The sequence below is a fragment of the Drosophila kikkawai genome, chromosome X (genome assembly GCF_030179895.1).
Source record: "Drosophila kikkawai strain 14028-0561.14 chromosome X, DkikHiC1v2, whole genome shotgun sequence".
Classification (NCBI taxonomy): Eukaryota; Metazoa; Arthropoda; class Insecta; order Diptera; family Drosophilidae; genus Drosophila; species Drosophila kikkawai.
In genome coordinates, this window is record NC_091733.1 from 8,085,937 (window position 1) to 8,098,571 (window position 12,635).

General features: G+C 36.3%; 2 protein-coding genes across 2 annotated transcripts in view; both read right to left on the minus strand.

The window, feature by feature from the left end:
• The window catches only part of pigs (pickled eggs), a 27,067-nt gene extending 17,741 nt beyond the window's left edge, over positions 1-9,326 (minus strand). The window contains exon 1 of the mRNA XM_041775015.2: positions 9,159-9,326. Within this exon, the coding sequence (XP_041630949.1) occupies positions 9,159-9,326 (168 nt within the window). The remainder of the gene's footprint in view (positions 1-9,158) is intronic.
• Positions 9,327-9,389: 63 nt separating this feature from the next.
• APC7 (anaphase-promoting complex subunit 7) overlaps positions 9,390-12,635 on the minus strand; it is a 47,381-nt gene continuing 44,135 nt past the window's right edge. Inside the window, exon 6 of the mRNA XM_070287764.1 lies at positions 9,390-9,530. Coding sequence (XP_070143865.1) covers positions 9,441-9,530 — 90 coding nt within the window. The 3' untranslated portion in view covers positions 9,390-9,440. The remainder of the gene's footprint in view (positions 9,531-12,635) is intronic.

The window sequence follows — 12,635 nt, forward strand, 5'->3', positions numbered from 1 at the left end:
GCCATGGCCAGTGTGAGTCAGTTCCCGTGGATCACGGATCACGGATCACGAAATCCCCTTACGAGATCATCACGGACGAATTATGATGCGTGCTGGCTGACGCTGGCTGGGATCACCTCAGCGAATCTCCGGATCGTGCAAATTGCCTGGCCATGCCCGGGTCTATTTGGCTATTTGTCCACTTTTGGCCAACAAAAAAAAAAAAAAAAAAAAGAAAAGCAGCTAGTTGCGGTGTGTGTGTGTGTAAATACGGAACATATGTAAATATTAATTTTATTTAGCAAACGTGACGGAGAGATCACGGCCCGACTTGGACTTGGCTGACACGACAACCCACGCCATTGCCGCTGTTTTCTTATTTGGCTTGAAAATTCACAAAAAAAAAAAAAAACAGAGTTTGTTCGCTTTGCTTGGATTTTTGTATTTTAGTTTTTTCGTTTTTAAGGTTTTGTTTTAAAGTCTTTTTGTTTTTTATTTATATATTTTTTTTTTTGTTTATTTTGTCGGCCCTGACAGAAGTTGACAGTTTGCCATCACTCACCACGCATCCCGTGCGTGGGAACCACCTGAGCTAGCCACGGGAATGGGATTGGAGTTTGCAAAAAAAATATATATATAAATCTGGTGGCATTACCTCTCTTTCTATATGCTTTTGTTTCTAATCATAACTTTGGCAATTTGCTAAGTGTGTCCTTGCCGCTTATTGATTGGTATTTGGTTTATTTATCGATAATAATCTATCAAGATTTCTATTTATAAATCGATCAATAAAAAATTATTATATTATGTATATTCTGTCTTATATTAACTTCAACTTACTTTTCTTTTTCAATTGTCAATTATCTTTATCGAAGGAAAACTATTTCCATTTACACTTGTTATCCTTTATTATATTAACTTCAACTCCCTTTTCCTTTTCATTTTTCTTCACTGTGCAAATGTTACAATTGCTTCGATGACTCACTCTTCACCCAAACGATCGATTGTTTTATCGATTTCCTATTTTGGACATTCGTTATTTTTTTTTTTTACTTTTTTTTGGGAGGTGGGGTAAACCGCCCCCGTAATCGCTGACCTTTTTGCGATTCTAAATATAGCCAGGAAATAGTGTGTTCCCTCTCAGTATCGATCGTTGCTGATCGTGAGCGGCTCTTGTCACGCTTTCTGCCATCCCTAGAATGGTCATTACTATTTGTAGCTCCAGCCCAGACTCCGACTCAGACTCAGACTTCAGCTTAGACTCATACACACACCCCAAGGAGCTCAAATTAGTCAGCGACACTCCATAAATCAGGCACACTCGCCGAAAACAATCGAGAGTTCCAGGTCTCAGGTCCCCAGACCATGTCCAGCTCCACTTGGGACAGCTGCCAATGTCTTTGGGGTCCAAGCGATTAGCATACAATTTGTGGGGGTTGTTGGGGAGTCAAGAGGGGGGAGGGGAGAGCAGAGAGTGTGGGGCCAACACTCGCAGCCATAAATAATAATCGCTTTGGGGCTCGGATTCGGCGGTAGTTATTACACCGAAAGAAACGAACCAGAAATTAGGTATACAGTCTTAATTTATGTCAATTGATTTTAATCAAGAATTAATTTTAAAAAATAATAAAATAAAAATAATATTAATTAAATAAGTTAAATAAAATATAGTTATTGAATTAAAAATATATATAAAGCGAAAATTTATATTTTCCATATTTAAAAATTTAAAATATAGAAAAGTGAAATATATTTATAAATTGTTAAATTCGATATCTAAAATTTCGATATTTCAACAAGAGCTATATTTTTTTTCGATAAATCCTTTAAAATTTCAAATTTCCAAATATAAATAATACGATTTTGGATTTTTAAAGGATTTTTACTTTCTGTGTGGGATCAGGAGTTCGCAGTTTTTTGGGAAGTCAAGAGTTGGGAGTTAAAAGTTGGGAGTTTTTTGGCTGCCAGTTGGCTTCGCTCCCCGTTGCCAGCTCGCCTGCCAGTTGTCGGTACAAATTGCACCGTTAATAAAGTCAAAATCGGATTAGACACGGCCCGACCGCCCCCCTTTACATTTTTTTCCTGCTTTATTTCTTTATTTTTGTTTTTTTTTTTTTTATTTTTTTTTTTTTAGGTGGACAAAAACTCAGCTGCAAGCCAAAGCCAAGCCACCTGTGTTGGCCACGCGGACAGATATCGGGCGGTGATATAGCATAGCGATATATGTATATATATATATCTCTGACTGAAACTGAAACTGGAAATCAAATGGTCAACACAATAAATTCAGCTCTAATGAATTTTGATTCATTTCCATTTGCTTTTGGCGCAAACAACTAAATAACTCCCGGTGATTGGGAACGTGGAACGTGGAATATATATATATAACATGGATAATACCAACCACTGACCAGTGACCCATATATGTCAGACGAATTGTACAATAGGTAGGCGATATTTTCTTGGGGTTTCCTTGGATTTTTCTTGGCAATTTATACAAGTATTATTGCCCTTATGTTATGAGTACAAAATAAACAATAATAAGTTATTATTTAATTACGTTTTCTTGGTTTTTATTGATTTTCAAAGGATTTGAAAAACCCAGAGACTTGGCCAGGACTCCCCTCTAGTTATGACCCTTGCGAATGCGATTGAGACGACGTAGCTGGGCGCGACGACGATTGCGCATGCGTTTGCGCCTGGCCCTGGCCTCCTCATTGGCCTCCTCATTGGCCTCATCATCCTGCTCTCGTCCACGTTTGCGTCCTCGTTCCTCTCTTTCTGCTGACCCTCTGATCAAATCACGCAAACACGGCTCCACATGCTGCTCCATCTTCACCAGATGCTGGACCAAAGAGTTGGCCAGCCGCTCATCCTCGCGGGTAAAGAAGCTTATGGCCACACAATCCCCGGTGCAAACGGTGTCAACCTTGGCCAGGCGGCGTATATAACGATCCAGAGATTCGGGAAAATCATAATTGATCACGTAACGTATGTCCGGCAGGTCCATGCCGCAGGAGCTTAAATCGGTTGTAATCAGAATGTTGCAGGATTTTCTCCAAAACTGATGCTTTGCCTCATCCCGCTCTTTGAGAGGGCGACCACTGTGGATGCCATGGCAGTGGACAAACACACGTACGTAAGTCACCAGCTCATCGACACTGCTGCGACGATGGACAAAGATCAAGATCTTGCCGGGATCAAGATCGCTTGAATCATAGATTGTAGTGAGTTCCTCCTTCAAATGTTCCAGCTTGGCGCTCTCCCTGATGACCCTCACCCGCTGCTCAATGGACGTGGAAAGGTGTGGCGGCGAAGATTCTTCACTATCGTCCAAGGATCCCACACGGACCAGGGTAAAGTCACCCATATAGGTACGGGCCAGACGCTGAACGGCACGGGACCAGGCAAAAGAGCTGACCACCAGTTGGGTATCCGGACGCAAGTGCTGGATAATGCGTATCATGTGGCTCTTTAGGCCCACGTTCAGCATTCGGTCAACGCTATCGAGCACCACATACAAGCAACGACGTAGATCCATCAGCGGCGCGTCATCATCATCCTCGTCGGCGTTAATCTTGTCCAGAATGTGCACAATGCGGGTTGGTGTGGACACTATCAAGTCATAGTTTGAGGATTTCTTAATCGAGGGAGAGGAGGAGGAGGAAGAGGAGGTGGTTTTCTGCCGGCGGCTGTTACTTCCGGTTATACAGCAGCTACACATTCCGGGATATCCAAAGGTCTCCACCGTGTGCTGCAGCTGTATGGCAGCATCGCGTGTGGCCACCAGCAACAGGACCAAGGGTCCATCCAATGATCCAGCTTTGCGGTGCCGAGCGATACAACGGATGCCGGGCAGCAGGTAGGCCAGAGTCTGCCCGGAACCAGGATTAGAGACCATCATCACATTGCGTCCTTCAATGGCCAAAGGCCAGACCTGAGCCTGGACGGGTGAGAATGCTGCATAGCAGCGCTGCTCTATCTGACGGCGGGTGAACTCCGGCAGGTCGATGTTCCGGTAACAGGTCACTGGTGCCGGCATCGGGCGGTTATCCAGGCTGGCCACCATTATATTATAGCGTTGGCGGTACTTTTCCACTTTTTTTGATGTGTCCAATGACTGGGATAAGCGGTAGAGGGAGCGGGAAGAGTTGGTGGTGGAAGAGTCATCCTTGACGGGATAGAAGCGGGGTGGCGTGCGACTGCAAGTCCTGCTTCTCGAAAAGTAATCTCGGCGACTGCGGCCCGGGGTGCTAGAAGATCTCTCATCGGTTGGGGAGGGGCTCCTTCGTTTGGTGTTGATCTTCGACTTGACCACGGCCACGCTCCTCAAAGCACTGCGACTGCAATAGCGGCGACTGTCGGGACTCGGAGTCAAGTTGTAGAAGCTAGACTTGCCTCTGCCAGTCCTGGGAGGAGATGGGGTAGGAGATCCCGAACGGTGAGACGATTGCTCAGGCGAACGGGACTTTGTTTTGAAAGACAAATGCCATCTAGCTGGCGATGAATCTGGGGATGACAAGGCTGCCTTGGCCTTAGCTTTAGCTTCAGTGGCCGTTTTCCCAGTGATGCTGGGCTCCTCTGAGCTAGATTCTTCGGAGGAAAAGGAGCTGCTCTCCTCGCTGCTGGCACTGCGTGCACGTGCCCAGCGGCGCTGCCTGTATACCTTGCGCTTCTTGTGACGAGTCTGGCCAGGATCAGAAGTCCGGGTAGTATATGTTGCCATTTCGGGCGGGGAAGCAAGGCCACGTGCGGTCTGAGGTTTTCTTTACGGCCTTCTTTAGGTGTTTTCTTTAGGGGTTTTCTTTGTGGGTTCCTTTACGGGTTTCCTTTTTTAATTTATGTTTTATTTTAAGTTTTCTTTTGGTTTTTTAGTTGTATTTTTTTTTTCGTGAAGGACTTTTGACACTTAATAGGAATGCCCACTTTCTAAAAAACTTCAACTTCAAGAACGGAACTGACCACTTGGCGAGTTTAACAGACTTTGCAACACTGTGCCACAAGTCAAGGCAATTCTAGAAAGCGTTTTGAATATGAAGCGCGTTTTTTTACTTAAAAATTATATTCTAGTTCATTTTCCTGTACCCTAAATCATTCAAATAACCCAAATATCTACGGAAGTAAGGCATATCTAACCCCCCGTTTTGGCTTATCTACGGCTATAATTGGTTGGTCAATTAAAAGCCTTCCCTGGTCGGTCGAAGCTTATTTTTTCATTTATTTCTGTTTATCAAATTCAATTAGCCAGAGCAAGCGGAATAAGGCGGAAAACACTTGGCAACAAAGTTGCAACACAAAATAAAATGCGAAATACATAAAAAGTGGATGCACTTTATGCGATGTAGAGTTCTAACTATAGAAAAATCCGTATAATTAACTAGATAAATTGGCAAGCAATTGGCTTGTACAGATCGTTAAGACAATTCGCTAATGATCTGCCAAGACGACGGCTAACGATCTCTCAACTACTCCTCCTTCTCCTTCTCCTGCTTTTTGGCTAATTGGCCCCCCTGAAAGTGGCCATCAAAGTGGTAATTACGATCGTTCCTACGAAACGGCGATGAAGACATCACAGAGCAGGCACTGCAGCTCACGAGAAGGGAACTGTTTCCAGCTGTCTTGTTTTTTTGGGGAGTTTTCAATTAAAGTTCCATTAACGCTCCGCGACACACACAATTATCAAAAATTATATTTATGCTTATGACATTTCCGGCAGAAGAGCAACTCCTCCTCCTCCATCTCCTTTCAGATTTTTTTTCTTTGGTCGCGTCTCGTGAGTCATTTTCATTTATTTCGAGACAGCGTCAGACGACAGAAGATCAAAGCGGCATATCCATCACCATATCGAGCACTCGCCGAGGGATCTGGATCGGGATCGGGATAGGGATCAGGAAGGAGTTGTTGCCTGTGTGTGCCCACTGTACACAGGTGGAGGCGCTGTGTGGGGTCGCAGTGGGTAAGGGGAAGCCTCTAATCTTATTTTTCTAGGTTTGGAAAATCAATAAATGTTATATATAATAAATTAATATTTAATAATATATATTATATATAATAAATAAGTATTTATATATTTTTTTATATTTTATCTTAACATTTTCACATTTCCATATTTCTGCTTCGATTCCGTTGTTTCAATATGTTGTAAAAACCAGGGATTGCAAATAAGAGTTATGAGTAAAATAAAAGTTACTACCAAAAAATTGAGCTGGAAAGATAAAAAATTTAGGTATCCCATAATTTTTTAAGGAGAGTTCAAAAATAAAATAAACTTTTATAACCAATTTTTATTTTTTAATTGCGCTTTAACTCTTATTTTTAAATTTTAATAAAAAAGTTGTAGAATAATTATTATTTTTCAATTTCTATATAAAAATTGAGTTATAACAATTATTTGCAATTTTTAAAATAATAATTGAAAATTAAAATTATTCTCCAATTTTTTATTTTAAAAATTGAAAATAACAGTTACGTGTCAATTTTTATTTTAAAAATTGAAAATAAAAATTGAATCGCAATAACTTTCCAACGGAGCGGTATATCTTAAAGATTTATATATGTAATTAATCTACGCTTCAATACCTTTCGTTTGATGTATATATTGTGGTTATTGCTTATGCATAAAAATATGCGTATACGTACTGCTTATTACATTCCCCAAACAAACAAGGATACTAAAATACCTTTTACAAATGGAAAGCCCAAAATGCGGATAACAAAAATATATATAATAAATTGTCACCTTTATATTTAAATATTATTACCTGTAGCTGGGTAATTATCTCAGTATTCATGTTTGTTTGTGAAACGGTGAATTTTTTATTATATGCACTTATGTTCATGTACATATTTGTGTACATGCAACAACCACAATATATACATCAAACGAAAGGTATTGAAGCGTAGAATCATTATATATGCCAATCTTTAAGATATACCGCTCCGTTGGAAAGTTATTGCGATTCAATTTTTATTTTCAATTTTTAAAATAAAAATTGACACGTAACTGTTATTTTCAATTTTTAAAATAAAAAATTGGAGAATAATTTTAATTTTCAATTATTATTTTAAAAATTGCAAATAATTGTTATAACTCAATTTTTATATAGAAATTGAAAAATAATAATTATTCTACAACTTTTTTATAAAACTTGAATAATAAGAATTAATTTCCTATTTTTTCTATATAATTGTAAAATAACTCTTATTTCAAAATTTTTATTATAAAAATTATAACTGTTACGATCCCTGGTAAAAACGAATAATAAGATTATTCCGATAACAATTTACGTATTTTCCAACACTGATCAGTATTGGTATTAACACAAACCAGTTAAAGTGTGAAAATTTCAAAGATTTTATCTTTAAAGAAATATGTTCATAAAATATGAATAAAATTATAAAAATTAAAATGAAAAACTTATTTAATTCATGTTTTAAAATTAAAAACCAGCTATAATATATATTAAATTTTTGTATAATTATATAAATTATGTTTAATACATTTGTATATAATTATATTAATTATATAATATAAAAATTTAAATATATTGCAGTTTATTTTTAACATGCTTTAAATAAGTTTATTGTTTTCCTTATTATTCTTTAATTCATACTTTTGTATTTTGCATTTAAATTATTATATAATTATATATATGTTTTAAAATTATATAATTAATACATTTTTTTAATAAAATCCCCCACAAAAAAATTGGGCTTACAAAGGGTTAAGCTGTAAATTCTTTTTGGCCAAAATACACACACTGACGACATAGAATTCCCAGCTCCTCAGCTCACAGCAGGAGATCTCTTTTTTTTTATTTTTATTTTTTTTTTTTTTTTTAGGCTAGGAAGGCGCATACGAATCCGATCTCTCGGCCGTTACGAATCCCCACAAACTGCTACATCGGGCCAAGCAACAAAAACAACAACAACAAGTCAAGACAAATTGTCTACGGGTTGAGGTCTTGCTATTGGCCTCCAGCGTGACGATGTCGGGTGCTACTGGCGCCACTCAGCGCCAAGAAAACCAAGAAAAAAACAAAGAAAAAGAAAAACAGAGAAAACACAGCAGCACAGCGAGGGCCACAAGACAGAGGAGGAAGATGTGGAGCCAGGTGAGGATTGGGTGCAGAAAAACAGACGCACAGGCACAGGCTGGGGCTGAGGCAGGGGTTGTGGTTATGGCATGTGCCACCAAAAACCAAAACCAAACCAAGCATTCTGTCTGCGAATTGGTTTGTGATTTCAAAATTCTCTCTCTATTTTTTTTTATAATTTAGATAGAGAATTTATTTAATAATTTATTTCTTAAAAGAAAGTTGTGAATAAGGAGAGAAAAGAATAAATAAGCCGAATATTTAGACTAGAAGTCCTTGAAAAAGTTAATTTAACAGAAAGTTAGTTAACAGGAAGTTAGTTAACGGAAAGTTAGTTAACAGAAAGTTAGTTTACAGGAAGGTAGTTAACAGGAAGTTAGTTAACGGAAAGTTAGTTAACAGAAAGTTAGTTAACAGAAAGTTAGTTAACTGAAATTTAGTTAACTGAAAGTTAGTTAACTGAAAGTTAGTTAACAGAATCTGTTAAAAATTCAATTTAAAAACAAAGCACATATGAGAAATGCATCAAAAAATCATTACAAATATTTAAATTATTTGCAATCTAATATCCTCTTTTTTCAGCTGTTTAATTATCTCCTTTCAATTTCAGGGCTTAATTATTTTACCATTTCTAATTACTTTTAGACCTTAAAAACCTTTTCCCTGGCTGACATTTTGCTTTTATTTGCATTTATTAGCTTGCTTGCATTAGTCTAGTGCCTCATTTATGGCTTTGGTTCTGGCTGAACTTTGTTCTCAAAAACGCTTTTCAGTTAACCAACCTGAGCCACCTGAGCGCTTTTGGCTCAATGAACCTCTCTCCCTCCCTACTACCTCTCCCCTACTCCCCCTGGGTTGACCTCGTTTCCACGTTGTTGCTTTTTCCTGGAGTGCCGGAGAAGCCTTTTAGCCAAGGCATAAAAAAAAATAAAAAAAAAATATGAAATGGAAATCTGTGGAGCCCTCTTAGCACTCTTGCAGAGAGTTGGGGGAGGGGAAAAAGTGTGAATTTTTCCAGCTTTCTTTCATATTTATTCTTGATTTCTTTCCGCCCATTTAAAGTTCATTTGCTTTTGAGCCTACCTTGCATAGGGCCACGCCCGTGTCCAAGCGATCCATAAAGTTATCCGCATTGATGCTCAGCTCCGGGTAGAGGGTGCTGAGCCACTCGGCGAGATCCTCCTTCATGGCCTCCAGATACTCCTCGCTGGACTTGAAGGGCCTGTAAGGCCGAGCCTCTAACATGGCCATAGTGTCGATTTATTTTTCGTTTTGTTTTCTTTTTTAAATGGAATTGGGGCTTTCGCTTTTTGTTTAACAGTTTTTTCGTTGAATTTTTAAGAATTCTTGATTTAGAATTCTTATCTAGCAAAATTTCGTTGGATTTTCGTTAATATTCGGGGGCATTGCGTCTTTTGGTCGGCTCGAATTAATTCGGAGAGTTGTTTTTTTGAGCTGCAAGAAAAAGAGTTATATATTTATTATTAAATTGGAATTTAAGAATTAAAAATATCTAAGAAAAAATAGGATTTAAGGACTTGCTTTCCTGCAAGTTCTTTCCGTCTTTGTTGATGAATGCCAGGCAATTGCAGATTTGCCAGCAAAATGGCTAATAAATTATAAAAAACAAAAATGTTTGTGTTTTTTTTTTTTTGCACAAAATAATTCAACCCCGCAGAATACATGGAAAATAACAACAACGGCGAAAATTTATGATTGTGCCACTGCAGCTGACATAATTATGGGACACAAAACCGCAACGGCGGCAACGGAGACCGCCGCCAGCGGCAACAGCAGCAACAAAAAGCACGGCTAATTCAATACACTCAACAAAATAAAGAGGAAGTCATAAACGAAAATATTAACAAAAAAAAAAATAATAATAATAATAAATAAATAAATAAATAAAATAAGAATCCTAAATTAAACCCTTAATTCAATAATTAATTCCGATTTTTAATACATTTGGGAAGTCCTTAAATTCAAAGTTCAACTTTTTATTTTCATTATAAATTTTTAAATAAAAGGATATTTTCCCAAGAATGTATTGCTAATAATTCCCAAATAACTATTAAAAAGAAAAGTTATTCCTTGAACAATTTAATTTCTAATTTTAAGCGAATTTTTATATTTCTAGTTTAACTTATTTCTTATTTAATAGCTGTTAATTTGTGCACTAAAAACAAAAATTAAAATTAAATAAATAAAGAAGTTTAAATTAAGATTCAGTAAATTTGTGGAAAGCAGCAAGAATTTCCACAAAATTACGTAAGCTAAATTTAAACTCCTTTAATAACTTCATTTAATTTTATTTTTTTCTGTGTACAAATAAAATCAATACATAAAACATAAAAAGTGACTCGCGGCACAGTCGTCTGTCTGTCGGTTACTTGAAAAAGCCTCAGACTCTAAACTCGGCAGCGGTACCTCCAACCTCTAGAGATTGCTATTGGACTCGGTGTACTGGGCGCCAGGTTAATGCCAGCATTCCGCTCATTAAAAAACTGGCACCTACTACGATATATAATTTTGTAAATATATATATTGTTAAGAAGTGTATATGTATGTATATTCCAGCAACTAATTAGCGGTGAACTGTGAACTTCGAGGATGGAAGGAGAGAGATTAATGTCGGGACGTTTATCGAATTATCGTTGAATAAGGAGGATGCCGCTAATAAAAAAAAAATATATATAATATATAAAAACAGGATCCATGACCTTGAACAAGTGTAGTGCCCCGCCCACGAAATTAATCCTCGTCGGAGATTAAATTAAGAGGAAATCGTTGAGGAAACTTTTGTATTAAAAAAAAAATTTTTAAATGAAAACTTGTAAAAAAAAAGAGTTTTTTTTATTTAAAATGGATTTTTAAAAAACTTGTAAATATTATTATTAGTTTTTTATTAAAAATTTTTTTTAATGGAAAATTTTAAAGAGAGAGAAAGAGAGGGTTTTAGGAATATAACTAAGGATTAAGGATATAATTTAGTAGACTAAAAAAAGTATATAAATACATAAGTATTTAAAAATTAAATTCTGGTAAATATATTTGCCAGATTAAGTTATCAAAATATATTTAATATAATAAAATTATAATAAACACATTTGCTGTCAGATTATTTTGTGATTAGGTAATTAGCTTTTATATGCTAATTAATTATATAAATTATACGTTTTTAATATGAAAACTAAACTATAGTTGACGTATTTATGTTTATGAATAATTTTATAATATTATTGCTAGTTAAGGTTACATATTTTTAAACATTTTATTTATTTATTGGTTCAGCACAAAACAGTGCAGCAATTACATTATTTTCAGCTGAACAAATAAATAAATAAAAAATATAAAAATATATAAAATTAACTAGCAATAATTTGTTTGTTGGCACTAATATTTTAAAAATTAATATAGAAATTCCAGAGATAGAAATAAAAATATATAAATCGTAGAAAATCATCCATTTCCAAAGCAGTTTTCTTAGGTATTTTTTTCTTTTTATATAATTTTTTTTAATATTTTATCTACATTGTTTAATTACCCTATTTCACGTGCTGTATAGCTTATAAGAACCCATAATAACATTAAACAACAAAAAATATGTAAATAAAACGTGTATATTTCTTTATTGGCATCCAAGCTCTTTCTGTGTCTTAAAAGTTTGTACAGTTTTTTTTTCTTTTTAATATTGTATTTGTATTTTGTTGTATTTGTTGCATTTACTGTTTTAGTATTTCTTTTTATATATATATATATATATTTTTTTTTTTTTACCATATCTTAACTGTATGTTTGTGTATTTAATTCAGCTTCGACTTGGTTGCATTAAGTGTGTGCCTTGCGTAACCCCGATTGGCCGATGAGGCTCGAGACTCTGGGCTCTGGTCTTAATTAAGGCGCAACAGCGTTTTATTTTTTTTGGCCAACACTTACGTGCATGTTGGTTGGGGAATCCAAGTTGGATTTAGAGATTCAAAGATCGGACAAGTACAAAAGGCGCCAGCCATATGTGTGTGTTGGCTAATTTGTTGGCCATTGATGAGGGACAAGCAAACGGATTGCCAACCCGACCCCGGGTGGTGCCCAAAAATTCGCATCTCATCTCCCCCGGATTTCACTTTTACATATATATATATATATATATATATATGTATATATACATATAGATGTATATTGCCTAGATCGATCAGTGGTTCCAGTCAGTGGTGTATTCACAAAGTATTCACATGCCACGCCCCCCTGCTGACTCAAGAAAAAAACAAAATAAGAGTCGCAAAAACGCAAAAAAACACATTCGAGACAAACGAATATGCAAATGTTCACTTCGCTGGCCTTTTGTTCGAATGATTAGCGGTATTTTTGAAAGTGAATTTAATTAAAAAAGTGCCACACACACTCACACACACAGAGATAGTTTGCATAGGATGCGTCTCCATATAAGACTAACATTCCATTCGCAATCTCCATGTTGTCGTTATTATACCATTGCCAGGGTATTATAATTTTAGTTAAAAACCTTGTAAGAAATTATATGTCGGGATTGCTTTTTGTACCCAA